Genomic DNA, 27,947 nt, shown 5'->3' with positions numbered 1-27,947 from the left:
TGACATTCACCCCATTTCCCCATATTTCCTTTCCTGTTCCTCACCCTGAACACACTTGGTCTATTGATGGCAGTTTCACCAGGCCTAATCGCCACACACCACCAAAGAAAGGCAGGCTATGCTATAGTACAAGCCACCAGCCCACCTCTTAGAACCTCTCATTTCCTTTCCATTGTGGAAATCTATCCTCAAGGAAATAACTTCTCAGTGTTCCATCTGCTATTCTACTACTCCTCAGGGATTATTCAGTCCCCCTCCCTTCCCTACACATCAAGCTCGAGGATTTGCCCCCGCCCAGGACTGGCAACTCTTAACTCCCTCTTAGAGTGGATAGATGATCTTTGCTGGCAGGGGACCCTCCAATACTTCCACCCTGATGAAGTTCTATTGTTTAGTTTTATACTCACTCTTATTATCATTCCCATTCTTATGCCACCCTCTACCTCTCCCCAGCTATCTCCACCATACTATCAACTTTACTCATTCTCTCCTAGCCGTTTCTAATCCCTCCTTAGCGAACAACCGCTGGCTTTGCATTTCCCTTTCTTCCAGTGCCTACACAGCTGTCCCCGCCTTACATGCAGACTAGGCAACATCTCCTGTCTCCCTATACCTCTGAACTTCCTTTAACAGCCCTCACCTTTACCCTCCTGAAGAACTCATTTACTTTCTAGACAGGTCCAGCAAGACCTCCCCAGACATTTGACATCAGCAAGCTGCCACCCTCCTCCGCACTTACTTAAAACACCTTTCTCCTTATATCAACTCTACTCCCCACATATTTGGACCCCTCACAACACAAACTACTATTCCTGTGGCTGCTCCTTTATGTATCTCTCGTCAAAGACCCACTGGAATTCCCCTGGGTAACCTTTCACCTTCTCGATGTTCCTTTACTCTTCATCTCCAAAGCCCTCTTCTTGTTTACTTATACCCAGCCCCGAAAATAACAGTGAAAGGTTGCTCGTAGACACTCGACGTTTTCTCACACACGATGAAAATCGAACCTCCCCCTCTACACAGTTACCTCATCAGTTCCCATTACAACCTCTGACGGCTGCCGCCTTAGCTGGATCCCTAGGAGTCTAGGTACAAGACACCTTTTTCAGCACTCCTTCTCATCTTTTTAGTTTGCATCTCCAGTTTTGCCTCGCACAAGGTCTCTTCTTCCTCTGTGGATCCTCTACCTACATGTGTCTACCTGCTAATTGGACAGGTACATGCACACTAGTTTTCCTTACTCCCAAAATTCAATTTGCAAATAGGACCGAAGAGCTCCCTGTTCCCCTCTGACACCGACACGACAAAAAAGAGTTATTCCACTAATTCCCGTGCTTGTCAGTTTAAGACTTTCTGCCTCCACTATTGCTCTCAGTATTGGAATAGCAGGCATTTCAACCTCTGTCACGACCTTCCATAGCCTCTCTAATGACTTCTCTGCTAGCATCACAGACATCCCACAGACTTTATCAGTCCTCCAGGCCCAAGTTGACTCTTTAGCTGCAGTTGTCCTCCAAAACCGCCGAGGCCTTGACTTACTCACTGCTGAAAAAGGAGGACTCCGTATATTCTTAAATGAAGAGCGTTGTTTTTACCTAAATCAATCTGGCCTAGTGTATGACAACATAAAAAACTCAAGGATCGAGCCCAAAAACTTGCCAACCAAGCAAGTAATTACGCTGCACCCCCTTGGGCACTCTCTAATTAGATGTCCTAGGTCCTCCCAATTCTTAGTCCTTTAATACCTGTTTTTCTCCTTCTCTTATTCTGTTTAGTTTTTCAATTCATACAAAACCATATCCAGGCCATCACCAATAATTCTACATGACAAAATGTTTCTTCTAACAACCCCACAATATCACCCCTTACCACAAAATCTTCCTTCAGCTTAATCTCTCCCACTCTAGGTTCCCACGCCGCCCCTAATCCCGCTTGAAGCAGCCCTGAGAAACATCGCCCATTATCTCTCCATACCACCCCCAAAAATTTTCGCTGTCCCAACACTTTACCACTATTTCGTTTTATTTTTCTTATTAATATAAGAAGACAGGAATGTCAGGCCTCTGAGCCCAAGCTAAGCCATCATATCCCCTGTGACCTGCACGTACACATCCAGATGGCTGGTTCCTGCCTTAACTGATGACATTCCGCCACAAAAAAAGTGAAAATGGCCTGTTCCTGCCTTAACTGATGACATTATCTTGTGAAATTCCTTCTCCTGGCTCATCCTGGCTTAAAAGCTCTCCTACTGAGCACCTTGTGACCCCCCACTCCTGCCTGCCAGAGAACAACCCCTCTTTGACTGTAATTTTCCTTTACCTACCCAAATCTATAAAACGGCCCTACCCCTATATCTCCCTTCGCTGACTCTCTTTTCAGACTCAGCCTACCTGCATCCAGGTGATTAAAAAGCTTTATTGCTCACACAAAGCCTGTTTGGTGGTCTCTACACATGGACAAGAGTGAAACTAACATTGAATATAAATGGCCTAAATGCTCCACTTAAAAGACACAGAGGCCAGGAGCGATAGCTCATTCCTGTAATCCCAGCACTTTGGGAGGCCAAGGCAGGGGGATCACCTGAGGTCAGGAGTTCAAGACCAGCCTGGCCAACATGGTGAAACTCTGTCTCTACTAAAAATACAAAAATCAGCTGGATGTGGTGGCATGCACCCGTGATCCCAGCAACTTGGGAGGGTGAGGCAAGAGAATCACTTGAAACCTAGAGGTGGAGGGTGCAGTGAGCTGAAATCACACCACTGTACTCCAGCCTGGGTGACAGAGCAAGACTCTGTCTCAAAAAAAAAAAAAAAAAAAGAAAAAAAAGATACAGAACCACAGACGGATAAGAACTCCCCAATCAACTATCTGCTGCCTTCAGGGGATTCATCTAACACATAAGAACTCACATAAACTGAAAGTAAAGGGGTGGAAAAGCATTTCATGCAAATGGATACCAAAAGCGAGCAGGGGTAGCTATTCTCACATCAGACAAAATAAACTTTAAAGCAACAGTGGTTAAAAGAGACAAAGAGGGATAGTGTATAATGGTTAAAGGCCTTGTCCCAGCCAGGCCCAGTGGCTCACACCTGTAATCCCAGCATTTTGGGAGGCCGAGGGGGGTGAATCACCTGAGGTCAGGAGTTCAAGACCAGCCTGACCAACATGGTGAAACTCTGTCTCTACTAAAAATACAACAATTACCCTGGTGTGGTGGTGGGTGCCTGTAATCCCAGCTTCTCGGGAGGCTGAGGCAGGAGAATCACTTGAACCCAGGAGGCAGAGGTTGCAGTGAGCCGAGATTGCGCCACTGCACTCCAGCTTGGGCAACAGAGCGAGACTCCGTCTCAAAAAAAAAAAAAAAAGCCTTGTCCAACAGGAAAATATCACAATCCTAAACATACATGCACCTAACACTGGAGCTCCCAAATTTATAAAAACAATTACTAATAGACCTAAGAAACAAGACAGACAGTAACACAACAATAATGGAGGACTTCAATACTCCATTGACAGCACTAGACAGGTCACCAAGACAGAAAGTCAACAAAGAAACAATGGATTTAAACTATACCTTGGAAGAAATGGACTTAACAGGTATATACAGAACATTCCATCCAACAACTGCAGAATACACATTCTATTCAACAGCACATGGAACTTTCTCCAAGATAGATCATATGATAGGCCATAAAATGAGCCTCAATACATTTAAGAAAATTGAAATTTTATCCAGCACTCTCTCACACCAAAGTGGAATAAAACTGGAAATCAACTCCAAAAGAAACCTTCAAAACCATGCAAATACATGGAAATTAAATAACCTGCTGAATGAGCATTGGGTCAAAAATGAAATCAAGATGAAAATTGAAAAATTCTTCCAACTGAATGACAGTAATGAAATTACCTATCAAAACCTCTGGGATACAGCAAAGACGGTGCTAACAGGAAAGTTCATAGCCCTAAATGCCTACATCAAAAAATCTGAAAGAGCACAAACAGGCAATCTAAGGTCACACCTCAAGTAACTAGAAAAACAAGAGCAAACCAAACCCAAACCCAGCAGAAGGAAGTAAATAACCAAGATCAGAACAGAATTAAATGAAATTGAATCAAAAAAATGCAAAAGATAAATGAAACAAAAAGCTGGTTCTTTGAAAAGATAAATAAAATTGATAGATCATTAATAAGATTAACCAAGAAAAGAAGATAGAAAATCCAAATAATCTCACTAAGAAATGAAATGGGAGATATTACAACTGACGCCACTGAAATACAAAAGACATTCAAGGCTACTATGAACACCTTTATGCACATAAACTAGAAAACCTAGAAGAGATGGATAAACTCCTGGAAAAATACAACCCTCCTACCTTAAATCAGCAAGAATTAGATCTCCAAACAGACCAATAACAAGCAATGAGATTGAAATGGTAATTTAAAAATTACCAGAAAAAAAAGTCCAGGACCACACAGATTCACAGCAGAATTCTACAAGACATTCAAAGAAGAATTGGTACCAATTCTATTGACACTATTCCACAAGATAGAGAAACAAGGAACCCTCCCTAATTCATTCTATGAAGCCAGCATCACCCTAATACCAAAATCAGGAAAGGACATAACCAAAAAAGAAAACTACAGACCGATATCCTTGATGAACACAGATGCTAAAATCCTTAACAAAATACTAGCTAACCAAATTCAACAACACATCAAAAAGATAATTCACCATGATCAGCTGGGTTTCATACCAGGGATGCAGGGATGGTTTAACATATGCAAACGTGATACAACACATAAACAGAATTAAAAACAAAAATCACATGGTCGTCTGAATACATGCAGAAAAAAGATTTGACAAAATCCAGCATCCCTTTATGATTAAAACTCTCAGCAAAATCAGCATAAAAGGGACATATCTTAATGTAATAACAGCCATCTATGACAAACCCACAGCCAACATAATACTGAATAAAGAAACGTTGAAAGCATTCCCTCTGAGAACTGGAACAAGACAAGGATGCCCACTCTCACCACTCCTCTTCAACATGGTACTGGAAGTGCTAGCCAGAGCAATCAGACAAGAGAAAGAAATAAAGGGCATCCAAATTGGTAAAGAGGAACTCAAACTGTCACGGTTTGCTGGCACTATGATAGTTTACCCTGAAAACCCTAGAAAGCTCCTAGAATTGATAAAAGAACTTAGCAGTTTCAGGATACAAGATTAATGTACACAACTCAGTAGTTCTTCTATACACCAAAAGCAACCAAGCAGAGAATCAAATCAAGAACTCAACTCCTTTTACAATAGCTGCAAAAATAAAATAAAATACTTAGGAATATACCTAACCAAGGAGGTGACAGACCTCTATAAGGAAAACTACAAAACACTGCTGAATGAAATCACAGACAACACAAACAAATGGAAACACATCTCATGTTCATGGATGGGTAGAATCAATATTGTGAAAATAACCATACTGCCAAAAGCAATCTACAAATTCAATACAATCCCCATCAGAATACCAACATCATTCTTCCCAGAATTAGAAAAAACAATTCTAAAATTCATACAGAACCAAAAAAGAGTCCACATAGCCAAAGCAAGACTAAGCAAAAAGAACAAATCTGGAGGCATTACACTAGCTGATTTCAAACTATAAGACCATAGTCACCAAAACAGTGTGGTACTGGTATAAAAATAGGCTCATAGATCAATGGAACAGAATAGAGAACCCAGAAATAAACCCAAATACTTACAACTAACTGATCTTCGACAAAGCAAACAAAAACATAAAGTGGGGAAAGGACACCCTTTTCAACAAATGGTGCTGGGATAATTGGCTAGCTACATGTAGGAGAATGAAACTGGATCCTCATCTCTCACCTTATACAAAAATCAACACAAGATGGATTAAGGGCTTAGACCTAAGACCTGAAACTATAAAAATTCTAGATGATAACACTAGAAAAACTGTTCTAGACATTGGCTTAGGCAAGGATTTCATGACCAAGAACACAAAAGCAAATGCAATAAAAACAAAGATAAATAGCTGGGACCTAATTAAAGAACTTTTGCATGGCAAAAGAAACAGTCAGCAGAGTAAACAGACAACCCACAACGTGAGAGAAAATCTTCACAATGTATACATCTGACAAAGGATTAATATCCAGAATCTGCAACGAACTCAAGCACATCAGTAAGAAAAAAACAAACAAACCCATCAAAAAGTGGGCTAAGGACATGAATACACAATTCTCAAAAGAAGATATACAAATGCCCAATAAACATATGAAAAAATGCTCAGTATCACTAATGATCTGGGAAATGCAAATCAAAACCACAGTGTGATACTACTTTACTCCTGCAAGAATGGCCATAATCAAAAAATAAAAAAAAAAACACTAAATGTTGGCATGGATATGGTGAACAGGAAAAACTTCCAGAAGGCAGGTGGGAATGCAAACTAGTACAGCCACTATGGAAAACAGTGTAGAGATTCCTTAAATAAATAAAAGTAGAACTATCATTTGATCCAGCAATCCCACTACTGGGTATCTAACCAGAGGAAAAGAAGGTATTATTCAAAAAAGACACTTGCACACACATGTTTATAGCAGCACAATTCACAATTGCAAAATCATGGAACCAACCCAAATGCCCATCAATCAACAAGTAGATAAAGAAACTGTGATATATATATATACACACACACGTGCACACACAAATCATATATATACACACATCATATAATACACACACATCATATATATACACATCATATATATACCACATCATATATATACACATATGTATACCACATCATATATATATACACCACATCATTCATATATATACCACACCATATATATGGAATATATATATCATATATAATCATATATATGGAATATATATATCATATATATGGAATACATATATCATATACATGGAATACATATATCATATATTTATGGAATATATATATCATATATATATCATCTATTGGCCATTTGTATATCTTCTTTTGAGAATTGTGTATTCATGTCCTTAGCCCACTTTTTGATGGGTTTGTTTTTTTCTTACTGATGTGCTTGAGTTCGTTGCAGATTCTGGATATTAGTCCTTTGTCAGATGTATATATTGTGAAGATTTTCTCTCACGTTGACGGTTGTCTGTTTACTCTGCTGTTTCTTTTGCCATGCAAAATTTCTTTAATTAGGTCCCAGCTATTTATCTTTGTTTTTATTGCATTTGCATTTGTATCATATATGATATATATATCATATATATATCATATATATGGGATACATATATCATATATATCCCATATATATGGGATATATATGATATATATATCATATATATATCATATATATGGGATACATATATCATATATATCCCATATATATGGGATATATATGATATATATATGATATATATGGGATATATATATGATATATATGGGATATATATGATATATATATGGGATATATATATGATATATATATGGGATATATATATGATATATATATGGGATATATATATGATATATAGGATATATATGATATATATATGGGATATATATGATATATATATGGGATATATATATGATATATATATGGGATATATATGATATATATGGGATATATATATCATATATAGGATATATACATCATATATATGGGATATATATATCATATATATAGGATATATACATCATATATATGGGATATATACATCATATATATGGGATATGTATATAATATATATGGGATATGTATATCATATATATGGGATATGTATATCATATATATGGGATATGTATATCATATATATGATACATATCCCATATATGGGATATATATATCCCATATATATCATATGTATCATATATATGGGATATATATATGATATATATGGGATATATATATGATATATATGGGATATATATGATATATATGGGATATATATATGATATATATGGGATATATATATCATATATATGATATATATATCATATATATGGGATATATATATCCTATATATATGGGATATATATATCATATATATGGGATATATATATTATATATATCATATATATGGGATATATATATCATATATGGGATATATATATTATATATATCATATATATGGGATATATATCATATATATGGGATATATATCATATATATGGGATATATATATCTCATATATATATGATGGAATACTACACAGCCATAAAAAGGAATGAATTAACAGCATTTGCAGTGACCTGGATGAGACTAGAGACTATTATTCTAAGTGATGTAACTCAGGAATGGAAAACCAAATATTGTATGTTCTCACTGATGTGTGGGAGCTAAGCTATGAGGACACAAAGGCATAAGAATGACACAATGAACTCTGGGGACTTGTGGGGAAGAGTGGAAGGAGGGCAAGGGATAGAAGACTACAAATATGGTGCAGTGTATACTGCTCGGGTGATGGGTGAACCAAAATCTCACAGATCACCACTAAAGAACTTACTCAGGTAACCAAATACCACCTGTACCTCAATAAGTTATGAAAAAATAAAATTTAAAAAATAAATTAAAAAAATAGACTCTAAGCAGTGTCCAGAATTCCCACAACTATTTCATTCTCACTTCAAACCTCCAAAATCCTCTCTTCCACTCTACTCTCAGCTGCTGACTTTACCTCTTATGTCACTGAAAAAATAGAAGTTTTCAGAAGAGAAAAATCTTTACACACCAAATCTTTGAGCCTATCTATATTTTTGTCTGCCTTCCTTCCCATTGCAGTGGATGAACTATATGCTTTGCTTTTAAACTTTTCTTTTTTTTGAGATGGACTCTCGCTCTGTCATGCCAGGCTGGCACAATCTTGGCTCAGTGAAACCTCCGCCTCCCAGGTTCAAGGGATTCTCCTGCCTCAGCGGGATTACAGGTGCCTGCCGCCACTCCAGGCTAATTTTTTGTATTTTTAGTAGAGATGAGGTTTTACCATGTTGGCCAGGCTGGTCTCAAACTCCTGACCTCAAGTGATCCACCCACCTTGGCTTCCCAAAGTGCTGGGATTACAGGCATGAGCCACTGCGCCCGGCTCTACACATTTTTAAGGTGTCACTGAAAACTTTTTATCATGAGTTTAAATAGCTGTGAATATTGTCCTTTCAAGTATATGATCCTTAAAATAAAACTTTCACAGTACTCGTTGAAGTATATCCATCACTGCTTAAGATATATCCAATAGAAGGCTGGGTGTGGTGGCTCACACCTGTAATCCCAGCACTTTGGGAGGCTGAGGTGGGCAGATCACGAGGTCAGGAGTTTGAGACCAGCCTGGCCAACATGGTAAAACTCCATCTCTACTAAAAAATATAAAAAATTAGCCGGGTATGGTGGCAGGCACCTATAATCCCAGCTACTCGGGAGGCTGAGGTAGGAGAATTGCTTGAACCTGGGAGGTGGAGATTGCAGGGAGCCGAGATCATGCCACTGCACTCCAGCCTGGATGACAGAGCGAGACTCCATCTCAGAAAAAGGGATATATCCAATAGAATCTACATACCACAGAGATTTAATGACCAATTTAAAATATAAACAAGCTTTTTTAAAATAAAAATGTTCATCTGTTTTCTATTTGAGTTCATATTTCCACGCCACTTCCCTCACAGACTCTTATCCTAATGTAATATACTTGAAAAACTTTTGTTGATCCTTTTATATTTGTTATAAAAATATGAATAAAAATTTAAATTAAAACATTTATTTCCTTTGTCTCTAAGTATTAAAAATTCTGCTCTAGATTGAGTTAATCTTATTTTCAGTACACAACTGAATAAAGTAACATATTATAAATTTTGATAACTAAATGTTAAACATAAAAACTAAAATTTTCCTGGATGTACATCTCTTGATGAAATGTTGGGCTTTTTCTTTTTTCTGGTTAGCTCATAATCCATGGATAAATGCTAGCTAGTGCTGAATGAAACAGAAATTCAGATTAATTCTATTTTTATTTTTTAATTTTTATAAATATGTGAGAGAGAAACCTGGTTTATATTTAAAAATCAATCAGAATAGGTTATAGTAACATCATGCAATTCTTTGAATTCCTTCACCTCCTATGCCAAAAATTATATGCTGATTTACAATAAAAATTAACCCTACGGATAATCTCTGACTTTTGTGATCATTTCCTTGTTTTTCTTTATAGTTTTCTTACGTATATATATGAAAAATATAGATTTTTGAACTTTCCATAAATTTAATGATACTTTATGTATATTATTGTGATTTGCTTTTTTTTAATTGTGGCAAAGTATACATAACATAAAATTTACCATTTTAACCATTTTCTTTTTTTTTTTTTTTTTTTTTTGAGATGGAGTCTCACTCTGTCACCCAGGTTGGAGTGCAGTGGTGCGATCTCGGCTCACTACAACCTCCACCTCCCAGGTTCAAGCAATTCTCCTGCCTCAGCCTCCTGAGTAGCTGGGATTACAGGTGCCCACCACCCTGCCTGGCTAATTTTTGTATTTTTAGTAGAGGTGGGGTTTCTCCATGTTGGCCAGGCTGGTATTGAACTCCTGACCTCAAGTGATTCACCTGCCTTGGCCTCCCAAAGTTCTGGGATTACAGGTGTGACCCACCTTGCCCAGTCATTTTAACCATTTTCAAGTGTGCAATTCAGTGGCTTTAAACATATGCACACTGATGTACAATCATCACAATCCACCTCCAGAACTTTTTCAGCATCCCAAACTGAAACCCTGTATACCATTAAACAATAGCTCCCCATTGCCCCTAGCCCTGTCACTCACCATTCTACTTTGTCTATATGAGTTTGACTACTCTAGATATCTAAGTGGAAAAATACAATATTTGCCCTTATTTGTGATTTACTTCTTTAGATATACATTATGGTTTGCAAAATTCATTCATGTTGATGGACATTGCTATGGCTGTATATTTTCACTGCTGAATAGTAATCCATTGATTTATTTATCCTTTTTCTATTGCTAGACATTGGATTGTTTCTGGTTTCTTACTATCATTAATGCTGCTATAAACCTTTGAATATATCTATCCTGGTGTCCGTCTGCAAGGGGTTTTCTGTTGTATGTCCCTAGAAATAAAACTGATGGGTACGTACATTTTCAACTTTACTAAAGATGAACTGTCCAAAGTAGTTATTCTAATTTACACCTCCACAATCATTATTTCAAATTTATACTCCCACAATTATTATCCAAGTCAATATTTGTTAATTTCAGCACTTTTGCTCATCTAAAAGGTGTTAAAAAATACAGACATCTTTATCAGACTAAGAAAGTGCGCTGTAACCTATCAAATGGTAAAGTGCATTAAATGCATTTCTAATTCAATCTAATTATATTTATTTAATTTCTCATATTAAAGCAACTCTCCCTTCCTGGGATAAACTGAATTGTGTCATGATTTATTATCATCTTCCAGATTGAGCCTGGTAACATTTTGTTTAGGATTTTTGTATTTGTGTCATGAATGCACTTACATTTTCCTTTCTCGTAATATCTTCAGATTATCCATTTAACTCAAAATGACTTAAGGAGTGTTCCCCCTTTTGTCATGCTCTAGAAGAATCTGTATTAAGTGTGAAATTATTTCTTTACCTCTGAATGAAAAACTAGCATATAAAGACTTATGGATCTAGAATTTTCTTTCTGGGAATATTTATAACCACTGATTTAATTTCTTAAATGATTATAGGACTATTCAGGTTTTCTACTTCTTCATGAAAACAGTTTAATTTTTTTCTGGCTATTTGTCTAATTCATCTAAGTTTTCTAATATATTGGCATATAAAGTTGCTCAAATAATGTCATTTATTGTTAAAGTCATGTCTCCCTTTTCATTCTTAATATTTATTATTTATGCCTTTTGTTCTTCTTGACGTATCAGATAATTGTCAATTTTATCAGTTTTCAAAGAAATCTACTGTGACTTGTTCATTTATTTAATAAATACTGAGAGTCTAACATGTGCCTCTTATTTGAGATATAAAAGTAAACAAAAATCCTTGCACTTACAATTCAAATGTAAAGAGGAAGGCAAAAACAATATACTAAAATTTAAAATAAATTATACAATATTTTAAGGAGTGATAAGTGATATGGAAGAAAGTAGGGGGACTCCAGATGGCTGGTGTAGTTGTGAAAGGGACGAAATCACAATTTTAAATACAGTGGTTTGGATTGGCCTCATGGAGAAGGCGGCATTTAAGTGAAGACTTGAAGGATATGCGGTTACTGACTCACTCTATTCTGTGTTTTCTATTAATGTCCATATTTGTTCTTATTATTTCCTTTCTTCTCCTTCCTTCTATATTTGTTCTTATTATTTCCTTCCTTCTCCTTTGGGTTTTATTCTTTTTCTGAATTCTTGAGAAGGATACCTAGGATCATTAATTTTTAGCCTCTTTTCTTCTAATATAAATATTTAGGTCTACATATTTCCCTCTAAGTATTGCTTTACATACATTCCACAAATTTTTAAGTATTTTCCTTAACAATAAGTTTAAAATATTTTCTAATTTCCATTATATTACTTCTTGACCCATTTTAGAATGTTTTAAAAATTCCAAGCATATTGTACCTTCCTGTTTGCTACTGAATTATTTTTACCTTCAATATAATATTCATTATGATACATTGTCTGAATTGTTTTCATGCACTGAACTTTGAGAATAGTTTTGTATCATAGTATACTAGCAATTTTGGGGGAAAATGTTTGCGTGCTTAGAATCCTCTACTTGTTTGGTGTGGTGTTCTAAATATGTTTAATTCATGAGATTTGTTTATCATGCTGCTCCAATCTTCTAAATCCTTACTGATTTTTTAAACACTATTCTATTAATTATTGAAAGAGAAAATCTTCCACTATGATTGTGGATGTGTCTATTTCTCCTTGTAGTTCCCTGAATTTGTGCATTGTATATTTCAAGGCTTTGTAAGTAGGTATACACAAATTTAAAATTAGATTTCCTTGGCTAATCAAGTCTTTATCATCATGCAAGGATGGTTCAACATACACAAATCAATAAATGTGATTTACCACATAAGCAGAATTAAAAACAAAAACCATATGATCATCCCAATAGACACAGAAAACCCTTTTGATAAAATCCAATATCCCTTCATGATTAAAAAAAAAACCCTCAAAAAACTAGGTATCAAATGAACATATCTCAAACTAGTAAGAACCATCTATGTATGACAAACCCACAGCCAACATCATACTGAATAGGCAAAAGCTGAAAGCATTCCCCCTAAGAACTGGAACATGAAAAGGGTGTCCACTCTCATCACTCCTATTCAATAGTACTGGAAATCCTAGCCATACCAATCAGTCAAGAGAAAGCAATAAAAGGCATCCAAATAGGAAAAGAGAAAGTCAAATTATCTTTGTTCACTGACAACATGATCCTATGCCTAGAAAACGGTAAAGATTCCTCCAAATACCTCCTGGACCTGATAAACAACTTCAGTAAAGTTTCAGGATACAACATGCAAAAACAAGTAGCATTTCTACACACCAACAACGTTTAAGCTGAGAAGCAAATCAAGAACTCAATCCCATTTACAACAGTCATGCACACAAAAATAAAATATCTAGAAATATATTTAACCAAGGAGGTGAAATATCTCTACAAAGAGAACTACCAAACACTGCTGAAAGAAATCACAGATGGCACAAACAAATGGAAAAATAATCCATGCTCACGGATTAGAAGAATCAGTATCACACTAAAATGATCACACTGCCCAAAGCAATCTACAGATTCAATGCAATTCCTATCAAATTACCAACGTTATTTTTCACAGAACTAGAAAAAACAATTCTAAAATGTATATGAAACCAAAAAAGAGCCCACATAGCCAAAGCAATCCTAAGCAAAAAGAAGAAAGCTGGAGCCATCACGTTACCAAACTTCAAACTATACTACAGGCTGTAGCAACCAAAATAACATGGTATTGGTATAAAAATAGATCAATGGAACACAATAGAGAACCCAGAAATAAAGCCATACACCTACAACCAACTGATCTTCAACAAAGTTAGCAAAAATAAACAAACAATGGGGAAAGGCCACTGGGTTCAATAAATGATGCTAGGAAAACTGGCTAGCCACTTGCAGAAGAATGAAACTGGACCCCTAACTCTTAACATATATAAAAATTAACTCAAGATGGATTAAAGACTTAAATATAAGACCTCAAACTATAATTTTTTTTTTCACTCCTGTCGCCCAGGCTGGAGTGTAGTGGTGCAATCTCGGCTCACTGCAACCTCTGCCTCCCGGGTTCAAGAGATTCTCCTGCTTCAGCCTCCTGAGTAGCTGGGATTACAGGCGCCTGCCACCACGATCGGCTAATTTTTTGTATTTTTAGTAGAGACGGGGTTTCGCCATGTTGGGCAGGCTGATCTCGAACTCCTGACCTCAGATGATCCGCCTGCCTTGGCCTCCCAAAGTGCTGGGACTATAGGCATGAGCCATCGTGCCCGGCCTATAATTTTTTTTAAGAGACAGAGTCTCGCTTTGTCATTCAGGAAAGAATGGGAGTGCAGTGGTGCAATCATAGCTTACTGTAATCTCAAACTCCTGGGCTCACGCAATTCTCCCACCTCAGCCTCAGGAGTAGCTAGAATTACAGATGCATGCCACTGCATCTGGCTAATTTTTTATTTTCATTTTTTGCAGAGGTGGGGGTCTCACTATGTTTCCCAGGTTGGTCTTGAACTCCCGGCCTCAAGCAATCCTTCTGCTTCAGCCTCCCAAAGTGTTGGGATTACAGGTGTGCACTATTGCATCCAGCCAAGACCTCAAACTATAAAAACCCTAAAAGAAAACCAGGAAAAACTCTTCTGGGCATTGGCCTAGGCAAATAATTTATAACTAAGACCTTAAAAGCAATTGCAACAAAAACAAAAATTGATGAATGGGACTTAATTAAACTAAAGAGCTTCTGCATAGCAAAAGAAACAACACAGTCAACAGACAACCTACAAAATAGGAGAAAATATTTTCAAACTATGCATCTGACAAAGGACAAATACCCAGAATCGATAAGGAACTTAGTAAGAAAAAAAAAGCCCCATTAAAAAGTGGGGAAAGGACATGAACAGATACTTCTCAAAAGAGGACATATAAGTGGCAACACACATGAACAAATGCTCAAGATCACTAATCAGATAGATATCAATTAAAACCACAGTGAGATATCATCTCACACTAGTCAGAATGTCTACTATTAAAAAATAAAAAAAGAGACATGTTGGTGAGGATGCAGAGAAAAGGGAACTGTTGGTAGGAATGTAAATTAGTTCAACCCCTATTGAAAACAATATGAAGATTTATTAAAGAATTTAAAATAAACCTACCATTCAACCCAGCAATCCCACTACTGGGTATCTGCTGAAAAGAAAAGAAATTTTTTTTTTTTTTTCAAAGAGACACCTGTAGGCTGGGCGTGGTGGCTCACGCCTGTAATTCCAGCACTTTGGGAGGCCGAGGCGGGCAGATCACCTGAGGTTGGGAGGTTGAGATCAGCCTGACCAACATGGAGAAACCCCATCTCTACTAAAAATACAACATTAGCCGGGCATGGTGGTACATGCCTGTAATCCCAGCTACTCGGGAGGCTGAGGCAGGAGAATCACTTGAACCTGGGGGGCGGAGGTTGCAGCGAGCCGAGATCGCACCATTGCACTCCAGCCTGGGCAACAAGAGTGAAACTTCATCTCAAAAAAAAAAAAAAAAAAAGACATCTGTACTAGTATTTTATTGTAGTACTAGTCACAACAACAAAATCATGGAATCAACCTAATTAACCTAATCAACAGTGGATTGGATAAAGAAAATGTAGGGTGTGGTAGCACACACCTATAGTCCCAGCTACTCAGGCTGAGGTGGGAGGATCGCTTGAGACTGGGAGGTCGAGGCTGCAGTGAGCTGTGATCGTGCCACAGCACTGCAGCCAGAGTGATAGAGTGAGACTGTCTACACACACACACACACACACACACACACACACACACACACAAGCCAGATGTGGTGGCTCTCATGCCTGTAATCTCAGTGCTTTCAGAGGCCCTGGTAAGAGGATCACCTGAGCCCCAAAGTTTAAGACCAGCCTGGGCAACATAGAATGATCTCATCTCTTAAAAATTTTTTTTTAATTAGCTAGATGTGGTGGCACATGTCTGTGGTCCCAGCTACCTGAGAGGCTGAGGTGGGAGGATCGCTTGAGCTCAGGAAGTCAAGCCCGCTGTAAGCCAAGATCATGCCACTGCACTTCAGCCCAGGAAATGAAGTGAAAAGAAGAAAGGAAAGAAAGGAATGAAAGGAAGGGAGGAAGGGAGTAAGGGAGGAAGGGAAGGAGAGAAGGAGAGAAAGAAAGGAAAGAAAGAAAGGAAGGAAAGAAGGAAAATGAGGTACATATACATCATAGCATACTACACAGCCATAAAAAGAATGAAATTATGTCCTTTGCAGCAACATGGATACAGTTGGAGGCCATTACCCTAAGTGAATTAAAGCAGAAACAGAAAATCAAATACTAAATGTTCTCACTTATAAGTACAATGGGTACACATGGTCATAAGGGTAGAAACAATAGACACTGGGGACTCTAAAAGAGGGGAGGGAGCGGGGACAAGGGTTGAAAAACTACGTATTGGGACTAAGTTCACTGTTTGAGCAATGGTTTCACCAGAAGCCAAAATCCCAGCATCATCCAATATCCCCATGTAACAAACCTGTACGTGGGTATATCGGGTAATGCTGGGATTTGGGCTTCTGCTGAAACCAATGCTCAAAACAAAACAAATAAACAAAAATCTTGATCACCACAAAATGTCCCTCTTTATTTCTAGAAGTGCTTTTTGTCTTAAAGTCTATTGTGTCTAATATTAATACAGCTATATAAGCTTTTGTTTTTCTAGTAATTTGTATAGTATGACTTTTTCCATCATTTCACTTCCAACTTTTCTGTATTTAAATTTTTTTTTTTAATTTTTTACTTTTTGTAGAGATGGGGTCTATGTTGTCCAGGCTGGTCTCAAACCCATGGACTCAAGCGATCCTTCTGCCTCAGTCTCCCAAATTGCTGGAATCTTTATTCTTAAGGTGGCTGTTTGTAAGAAGATTATTGTTGGATTTTATTCTTTATTATTGACGATCTTTCACTTTTAACAAGAGTAATAGATCCATTTATATTCCATGTATTTACTGATATATTTGGGCTTAAATATACTATCTTACTTTTGAGTGTTATTCTGTATTATTTCTTGGTAACTTTTCAACTGATTTTTTTTTTATTATTCCACTATGTTCTCTCTACCAGTTGAGAAGTTATACACTGTGTAATTTTAATGGCTACTACAGAAAGTCAACAAATATGCCTTCTATATCCAGACCTGTATCCTCTTTCCCAAGGACTTTAGAATGTCTTAACTCAATTTGTCCTTCCCCTACCAAATTATGGATTAGTATTATCATGCATGTTTTTAACAATAGTTTTATTGAGATATAATTCACATTCCATGTAATTCACCCATATAAAGTGCACAATTTAATGGTTTTTAGTATATTCACAGAGTTGTGTAACCATCACCACAATCAATTTTAGAACATTTTTCATCACCCCGAAATAGAAATCTTATACTCATTAGTAGTTACTCTCCACTTCTTCCAAATACCTAGCTCATGGAAACTATGAATCTACTTTCTGTCTCTGTAGATTTGCCTCTTCTGGACACTTCATATAACTGTAATCATGTAAAATGTGGTCTTTTGTGACTGGCTTCTTCCATTTAGCATGCTTTCGAGGTTCATCCATGCTATATCATGCATCAGTACTTCCTTCTTATGCCCAAATAATATTCCAATGCATAGATATACCAAATTTTGTTTATTGATTAATCAACTGATGAACATCTGGGTTGTTTGTTGTCATGTATCTTAGTTTAATTACTGTTAAACCCACATGTTTTTTACTATGGTTTTTGTTTTATACAGTACAGACATAATCTGTTTTGCAGGTGGCAAACTCAGTTTTGGTTTGTAAGAAAATGCTTTTATTCCACCTTTATTTTTGAAAACTTATTTTACCTGGTACAGAATTCTAAGTTGGCAGCTATTTTCTTTCAGCACATTGAAGACATCATTCCACTGTCTGGCTTTCATTTTTGCTATGAAGACCAAAGCTCAAGTTCTGCCCAGCTCTGCAAATACCCTCATGATAAAAATTGCTTTGGACTGGGCATGGTGACTCATGCCTGCAATTCCAGCACTTTGGGAGGTCAAAGCAGAATTGCTTGAGCCCAGGAGTTTGAGACCACCCTGGACAACACAGTGGGATCCCATCTCTATTAAAAAAGAAAAAGAAAAAGAAAAAGAAATTGCCAGGCATGGTAGCACATGGTTGTAGTCTCAGGAGGCTGAGGTGGGAAGATCACTTGAGCCTGGGAGGTTGAGGCTACAGTTAGCTGTAATTACACCACTGTACTCCAGCCTGGGTGACACAGCAAGATCCTGTCTCTAAAATAAAATAAAATAAACAAAAAACAAAAACAGTTGTAGTGCTTCCATTACTTCTTTGGTTTATGTCTTCACTCAGGTTTTTTCCTGATAATTTCTTCCTGTATTATCGCCTCTTAAATGTTTTTAAGATGATAGCTTTGATCTATCTGTATACATTGTAGTGAGCACTATTTATTGTTTTTAGCAGAAATGGCAGTCCCAAAAATCCTAAGCCTCAAATTAATGAAATCAGAAAGATCAAAATATTATTTCTGGTAATTTTTTTATCATATCACTTTCACCAAAATCTTAAAGCTGCAGATTTAGCTCATTTGAAGTATAAAAAATGTCTACCATTTACCTAATTGGCAAAACTGTTTTCGAACTTAAACTAAATGGCCATATTAGACTTACTTTCTATCAGACAGTCTGACTTCATTTTTTGGTACAAATAAATATGTTGATATGCATGTTCATGGCAACCTATCTCATTTTTGATTATAAGCCAGATGTAAATTGATTTAATTCCTTCATATATTGTTTTTAAAAGATGCAATTTTAATGTCCTGAACTCAATACCATTTATATTTTAGTGTCAGCACTGAATGTTCCATGAAAACCAGGACTCACTCTTGGGCCACTGAAGCCTGTTTGTGATGACAGTGTTCCTAAATGAAAATAGAATTTAAAGTACAGACTATAGCAATAAGCACCCCCCTTTTGCCCATTCATTACAGTCCCATTCCTGGGGGTAGTTGAGCATGATTTCAATCAAATAAAATACAATCAATTCAAATAAAGTATTAAAAGTTTTGTAAAATCTCTTCACAGTTGTATTCCTAAACAGTAATTTGAACATCAAATTTGTATTAATAATGCCATTTTCTTCACTGGAAGAAAAGTCATAAATTATTAACTGAGACTAACTGGAATCATCTATATATTCATCAATTTGTAAGGCAATTCTTCTCATAGTCTAATCACTGTTTTCTGTATTTCATGTATTCTGTGAAGTACAGTGGTTTCTGATAAAAATATATTAATATAAATGTAGTGATGGGTTTTTTAATAGTACATCAGGTATCATAACCTTTTCTATAGTCTTACACAATTTTCTAACTTTTGCAATGAACAATATTAATTTAAATTACGTGAAGTTTCAAAAGGCAACTTTGAAATCTGCGTAAAAATATTACACTCACATTTTTACTAATACACTAATCTTTCTTCATTAAAAAATTAATTACATTATCTTTGTAGTCTGGTACCAAAACATTATTATCAAATGATAGTACCAAAAAAATCTCTCACAATGTAACTTGATACACTCTTTGGTACCATAATTTGATAATAATCTCATGGGCAATGTAACTAAACAAAAATGATCACCACTTCACACTACCATATGTATAAATTCACAATATCTCAATACTTCTAATGACACATTTCACCACTTCCAAAAAGACAGGTAAGGCAGACAAAAACAGGAAGTCCTTAGTGTCTGATGTTAGCTTTGCCAACATCAATGTTTCGAATTGTCTAAAGGTTTCACATCCCAGTCCCAAGGGCAAAGAATCACAGAATGGGAGTAGATAACAGATAAGCTTTACTTTGTAAGAAGGGTGATTGTGACAGAGGAGGATGCAATGGTAAAAAGGCAGGGTTTTTTTTAATGTATGACTACATTTTCTCAGGAAAAGGTAAATATGGAAGTCAATCATCTGAAGATTGATTTCCATAAGACTGTGTCCTTGTATCCTTAGAAAACCTTTGTACACCTGTCAGAGTATGATTTACTTCTCAGTTTGAAGACTTCTAACCTACACTGCTGTAATGGATTCCTAAAGGGTACCCCTACTTTCACCCTTGTGTCCCCCTACAGTGAATTTTCCACATGGCAATCAAAGTGATCCTTTAAAAATGTAAATCAGATCATGCCACTTTTCTGTTTACAACTTTCCCAGGCTGCCCATCACACTCACAATAAAACCCAAATACTTTACCATGGCTTACTTGGCCATGAACTACAAACCGGCTCCTGATTAACCACGGTCTCCATGTCGTGTTTTTATCTTTCACTTTCTACCTCACTGTCTGTTCTAACCACACTGGCATTTCACCAAGGTCATTCTAAACTATGTCTGTTTCTCCTGCTTAATATACTCATTCCCCCAGGTAATTACTAACCTACTCCCTTGCTTCATCCAGGTCTCTTCTTAAATTTTACTTCCTTAATCATATTATATGAAATAGCATCATCATTAGCCCTACCCCACATTTTTTCATGACCTCTTAGTTTCTATGTATTAAAAGCTACCTGAAATTATATTATTTATATTCCTGTCTCACTTCCCACCCTCAAGTTGAATGTAAGCTTCATGAAGGCAGGAACTTGGTCTTGCTGCTGTTCACTTAATGCCTTGAACACTGCTAAATCAATGAAATAAATATTCTTCCATGTTTGCAAGAACTTATATATAAGGATCTTCATTCCTGCCTTGATTGTGATAGCAAAAAATAGGGCCAACATAAAAATCATGTAGCATACTTTCAATGAGATATGATGCAGCCATGAAAAAGAGTGAGGTAATTTCAATAAGCCAAAACAAAAAGGTCCCCAAGGTATACTTACTCCATTGAACCTAAGATGTCATCAGATGTAAGATGTATTTATTATGTCCCAAAAAAGGAAATAATGCCTAAGATGGCAGTTAAAGGCGATACCTGTATAAAACTGGATATAGGGAAAGACAAACAATCCCACAACACAGTAATGCAGAGCAAAAAAAAAAGAAGGCTTGCATATCTCAACTCTGACACTGGTAGAAGGAAGAAAAAAAATTCCTGAGAATTTAAACCACAAGCCGGTTCATGTGGATTTGCAGTCTGACTCATACCATTGGTGTGGTCCAAAACCCTCAAGCATAGAATTTAAGTAGTACCAGACTGGTAATAAGCCCAACTGACAGATAGAAGCAAACATCTTCTGTTGAAGAAGTGGATGTCAATCCAGGACTACAATGATTATAAGACACATCTCAATTTCAGTAATGTTAAAATGTAAAAAGATGAGTATCCTATAATTAATAAAATATTGTTAAGTGAAAAATAGAAGGTGCAGAATGCTCCCATAGGCAGGGAGAAAAGGGGTCTCTGTGTGTGTACATATGTGCGCCCTTTAATGTTTAGAAAATTTATGAAAAGATGTACAGTGGTTCTAGGAAGGCAGATCAAATGTCTTGGGTGGAAGAAAAGTTTCAATTTTTTAATGCTATTTTAATTTTGTACCATGTGTGTTTATTAATTTTCCCTTAAGAAAACTTTAAAAAACCAGAAAGTATAAAATATATCCTTCAATGTTTTCCTACCTACACTGTAAATTCCCTTTACAGAACACCTCATCTCCAAACTGCAATATTTAAAAGTGAAATAATTAAAAAGTAAGTGATTTCTTTACTTGAACCTGGGAGGCGAAGGTTGCAGTAAGCCAAGATTGTGCCACTGCACTCCCACCTTGGCAACAGAGCAAGACTCTGTCTCAAAAAAAAAAAAAAAAAAAAAAAAAAGTAAGCGATTTCTTCTCTGGGTTTGGTTTCAAATTTCATAGGAAGAATCTCACCATTCTTTCAGAGAAACAATACTATCAACGTAATAGCCCACCCATGTATATCATGAAGTACCAAGGTAATTTAAAACAATGAGTTTTCGGATTTAAAATGATGCCTCTAAGATTTCATAGTCTAAAGCACAAAATGAATGTCCACACAAATCAATGAATGATTACAGAGACACACAGGCCCCCCAGAATGCTTGAATGCTTCCAGAGCCTTCATAAATTTTGTTCAGTTATATCCACAATTTCTAAAAGAATATCAGGTTGGTCATGGGTCCAAGTGACTGACAGAAGCAAACAAAGAAGGCACTCAATGGTATTTCTTGAAGAAATGTTTAACTGTATAAATACTGAATACACTGTATATAAACATTTCCTGGAATGAGCCCAAGTGTTTTTAAAGGTGGTAGATTAAATGGGGTTTCGCATATTCATTCAACAAATATTGAATGAATTTCTACTATGTGCCAGGCACTGTGCTAAACATTACGGATGTAAAAATATGACACGCTCCTGACCATGAAAAGCTCACCATTATAAATAATTACAATAAAATGATAAAGGGTTATAATTGAGGTATGCACGAATGCATGTGCTATGAAAACACAGAGTATAAGCCGGGCGCAGTGACTCATGCCTGTAATCCTAGCACTCTGGGAGGCTGAGGCCGGCAGATCACTTGAGGTCAAGAGTTCAAGACCAGCCTGGCCAACAAAGTGAAACCCTGTCTCTACCAAAAAATACAAAAATTAGCCAGGCATGGTGGTGCGTGCCTGTAATCCCAGCTAATCAAGAGGCTGAGGTGGGAGAATTGCTTGAACCCGGAAGGTGGAAGTTGCAGTAAGCCAAGACCATGCCACTGCACTCCAGCCTGGGTGACAGAGTGAGACCCTGTCTCTAAAATACAAAACAAAACAAAACCAAGAAAATACAGAGTATAATTGATCTGTAACAGAGAACAATGGGAAAATTTACAGAGAAGTGACATTTGAGATATGCCTTAAAGCAGGCATTCCAGACCCAAATCCCTGTTGGGACCAAGCAGGTAAATAAACTAAGAGGTTTGGTTATGGTTAAGACTATGGCAAATCAAAGATTTTATGCATTCCCAAAAGGGGTAGCTGTTATTCAGCCCAGCCAATTGTTGCCTTACAGGACTATTTAGGCCCAATGTTATCAGGTTTCCAATTTCTTAAGAATAGATGGAAATCAGATTGTTGCATAAAAATAGGTTGGCAACTGATTTAAAAAAAAAAAAAACACTTCTAAGGTCAAACAAAATATGTCTGTAGGGTAAATTTGGACTGCCAGCCAATGGATTATAAACTCTAATTTAAAGTATAAATCTACAAAGTAAAGAGAGAAAAAGGCATTCTGGAAAAAGGCATATAGAATGGTACATTGTTTATTGAACTCAAATTTCTAAACAGTACAAAAAAAACCACCAAGTATGTGTTACCATGCAACCCATTTAAAGTTGTATTACCTTAGATTTCACTTTAAAGCCATAGCACATTTTATAATTAAAATTTTATATATGTATCTAGAGTGAAGAAAAAGGGGTTCCTAATCCAACATTTTCTAGAGCAGAATTAACAAAAAGCCCCAAATCTAGACATAAGTAAAAATTAAAAGCTATTTTTAAGAGTATTTGTGAAATTAGAACTCTCTTATGTCAAATTTGAAATGCGTCCTACTGTTGTAAAGGATTATTCCATGATTTAAACTGCATTAATGTCTAAAAAGTAAGCTTAGTAAACTCTACAAACTAAAACTATAAAAATATTTTATAATTCTGTAAATATTCTGTTCATACACTGTAAGTGATTATACAACTATCTATTTTGAAAAAAATTCTACATACCTTTTTTGCTTTGGGACCCTAAAAGTTGGAAAACAAAAGAATTGATCAATTTTAAAGACAATTCTGATACAACAGTATCATGATTATGTAAGATGTTAAAATTAGAAGAAGCTTGGTAAAGGGCATAAGGGAACTCTCTGTACCATCTTTGTAACTTTCCTTGCAAATCTAAAATTATCCCAAAATAAAATGCTTTTTTAAAAAGAGTTCAGACAAAACTACAAATAAGTATAGAAAAACTAAGTTCACCTACTGAACCATTTTTTTGTACGTAGATTTTACACTGTTTCTTAGGACAATCAATGATCCATGTTTAATGAAATGCCCTGTTACTAAACAGAGTACTAGTCAAGAAGGCACTAGTTTAAAGGGTTCAAAGGACAATAAATCATTGACCAATTATTGGCACTAATGTCAAATTTGCAAGTGTGGGAATGATCTCATAAAGAAATAACCTTTCCATAAAGTTAGATTGATGATTTTTATAGAAAGGGAATCAGTTATTTAAAGCACGCAAAGTAGCCTCACACGGTGGCTCACTCCTGTAATAGCACTTGCGGAGGCCAAGGCGGGAGGATCACCTGAACCCAAGAGTTCAAGATCAGCCGGGGCAACACAGGAAGACCCCGTCTCTACAAAAAATTTTAAAAATTAGCCAAGCACATGCGTGTGGTCCCAGCTACTTGGGAGGCTGAGGTGGGAAGATCACTTGAGCCCAGGAGGTCAAGGCTGCAGCGAGCCATGACACTCAGCCTGGGCAGCCAAGCGAGACCGCATTTCCAAAAAATGAATAAATAAATAAAACAGGCGGCTGGGTGTGGTGGCTCACACCTGTAATCCCAGCACTTTGGGCGGCTGAGGAAGGTGGATCACGGGGTCAGGAGATGGAGGCCATCCTGGCTAACACGGTGAAACCCCGTCTCTACTAAAAATACAGAAAATTGGCCGGGCATGGTGGCATGTGTCTGTAGTCCCAGCTACTTGGGAGGCTGAGGCAGGAGAGTCCCTTGAACCTGGGAGGCGGAGCTGCAGTAAGCCAACATCGCACCACTGCACTCCAGCCTGGGTGACAGAGCAAGACTCAAAAAATAAACAAATAAATAAATAAATAAAGCAGGCAAAGCTATGATAAAATGAAGATTCTATTCAGCAATGTGTTTTAAGGCAGATCTATTCTTTTCTGGAAATTATTTTGGAAAGCACAGGATTTCAAAAAAGACTCACAGTTACAATAATATCACTTATACTTTCCTGATTAGGCTCATGTGTTTATCAGATTTCTGGTAAGGAATTTATAGGAGATCATGTGAACATAAGACACTTTACATATTTGAAGAGTTATACATGGGAAATATTAGTTCAACCCATAAGATTATACTGTGTAAAACTGAAGTTTAACACATATCAGTAGATTCCATCTTCTTGAAGAGTGCATATATTACACTAATTCACTCAGCAGATATTAATTAATGATTTACACACAAGGCAATCTGAGGCACTGGAGATAGAAAAGTAGAGACTTTGCTGCCATATAATTTTTACAAATAGATTCTATTTTTATCATAGCTTCTATCAATTAATAGTTAACATACTTCCATCGTGAAATAAGTACTAAACAGCTGAATATGTAAATAGCATTGCTCCAGTTCTCAATTAGCCATATTTTAAAGAGGGGCAAATTGTCACTTCTCACTTGTGCTTTTAATATAAATCAGGTTTGGGGTAAGTACATATCCTCATTTCTCCTATATGTCATAATAGCCAGTATGTAGTGAAGTAGTTCTCAAAGTTCAGAGGGCATAAGAATCATATGGGAAGCTTGTTAGAAATGCATATTTATGGACTAAACGTGTGTATACTCACTTCTCTTCCTACACTGTGGTTTAGTAGATGTTATGGGCTGAATTGTATTGCTCAAAAAATTACATGTTGTCCGGGTGCGGTGGCTCACAGCTGTAATCCCAGCACTTTGGGAGGCCGAGGCAGGGGGATCACCTGAGGTCAAGACCAGCCTGGCCAACATGGTGACACCTCGTTTCTACTAAAAATACAAAAATTAGCTGGGCGTGGTGGCATGCACCTGTAATCCCAGCTACTCGGGAGGCTGAGGCAGGAGAATCGCTTGAAGGAGAATCGCTTGAACCTGGGAGGCAGAGGTTTCAGTAAGCCGAGATCGCGCCATTGCATTCCAGCCTGGGCAACAGAGCGAAACTCTGCCTCAAAAAAAAAAAAAAAAAAAAAAAAAAAATCATATGTTGGCTGGGTGCACTGGCTTACTCCTGTAATCCCAGCATTTTGGGAGGTCAAAGTGGGAGAATCACTTGAGCCCAGGAGTTTGAGGGCAGCCTGGGCAACAAAGCAAGACCCTGTCTAAAAAAATTTAAAAATTAGCTGGGTGTGGTGGCACATGCCTTGTACTCCCAGCTATTCAGGAGGCTGAGTTGGGAAGATTGCTTGAACCAGGGAGGCTGAGGCTTCGATAAGCCATGATGGTGACACTGCACTCCAGCCTAGGTGACAAAGCGAGACAGTCTCAAAAAGAAAAAAAAAAAAAGAAAAAAAAATTCATACGTTGAAATTCTGATCCCCAGTACTTCAGAATTTGATCTAATTGGAGACAGGGTCACTGCTGATTTTATTAGTTAAATTAAGATGAAGCCATACTGAATAGGGTGGGCCCCTAATCCAATATGATTTGTGTCCTTATATAATAATAATTTTTAAAAAAAGGAAACTTGGATATATATACTCAGATGGAGAATGCCATGTGAAGAATGAAGTTTTGTTGCCACAAACCAAGAAACTACTAGAAGCCAGGAAAGGTCTGAACAGATCTCTCCCTAAGGCCCTCAGAGGTATCACAGACCTGCTGACACTTTGATCTTGGACTTCTAGTCTCCAGAACTACGAGACAATAAATTTCTTTTCTTTAACCACTCAGTTTGTGGCAATTCCTTTCTTGGCAGACTTAGGAAACTAATACAGTAGATTTGGAGTTGAGTGGGGTCCTGGAATCTGCATTTTTAACAAGTACTCCGGGTGCATTAGAAATAAATGTTCCATGGGCCACACTTTGAGAAACATTGGGAGAAGGATCTAAGAAGAAGAAACTCAGGTAACAAATTGGAAGGTAACAAGTAAGTGCTTACTGTTCCCCCAATTTATTAGCAATTATAAATTGACTTAAGGTCCATTTGCATTCCGCCAGGAATGCTCTCCACTCCCTATTTCTTTTTTTCTCTTTTTTTTTGAGACGGAGTCTCGCTTTGTAACCCAGGCTGGAGTGCAGTGGCACAATCTCGGCTCACTGCAACCTCCGCCTCCCAGGTTCAAGCGATTCTCTTGCTTCAGCCCCCTGAGTAGCTGGAATTACAGGTGCGCGCCAACACGCCCGGCTAATTTTTGTATTTTTAGTAGAGACTGGGTTTCACCAAGTTGGCCAGGCTGGTCTCAAACTCCTGACATCGTGATCTGCCCGCCTCGGCCTCCCAAAGTGCTGGGATTACAGGGGTGAGCCACCGCGCCAGGCCTCCACTCCCTATTTCTTCCCACCATATGTGGAAAACTCGTATTTATACTTTAAAACAGGTTGAAAAGCACCACTCTCCTTCCCTTGTTTCCCCTCACTGAAATTTCATCATTTCCAACTGTGTGTTACCCCATTTTAGATACTTCAATTGTTACAGTTGTAAAGCTGTATTGTAATTAATTTGTTTAATCTGTATCCTATAAGCAGAGTTGTCGTCATGTTCTTCTTGGTATTCTTGGCTTCTAGCCCAGTGCCAAGTACAAAGAATGCACTCCACATTTTCCCTTAATTAATGAATTAAATAAGTAATTACATTCTCCACTTCCTCTGGTTTTAATTATAGAAAATGTCTTCATGGAAACCACATTTA

At 37.0% G+C, this 27,947-nt stretch overlaps 1 protein-coding gene across 4 annotated transcripts in view; it reads right to left on the bottom strand.

Annotated features, from left to right (window-relative positions):
- Window positions 1–27,947, bottom strand: part of DNAI7 (dynein axonemal intermediate chain 7) — an 86,980-nt gene that overhangs the window by 58,291 nt on the left and 742 nt on the right. For 2 of the 4 annotated variants that reach the window (XM_057299485.1, XM_008954303.4), the window contains exon 2: window positions 24,049–24,066. The exons of the other annotated variants lie outside the window; for them this stretch is intronic. In XM_057299485.1, coding sequence (XP_057155468.1) covers window positions 24,049–24,066 — 18 coding nt within the window. The remainder of the gene's footprint in view (window positions 1–24,048; window positions 24,067–27,947) is intronic. 4 annotated transcript variants of the gene reach the window in all.

The sequence above is a fragment of the Pan paniscus genome, chromosome 10 (genome assembly GCF_029289425.2).
Source record: "Pan paniscus chromosome 10, NHGRI_mPanPan1-v2.0_pri, whole genome shotgun sequence".
Lineage (NCBI taxonomy): Eukaryota > Metazoa > Chordata > Mammalia > Primates > Hominidae > Pan > Pan paniscus.
Note: the sequence above shows the minus strand (reverse complement) of the source record. Positions and strands in the feature narration are given on the sequence as shown.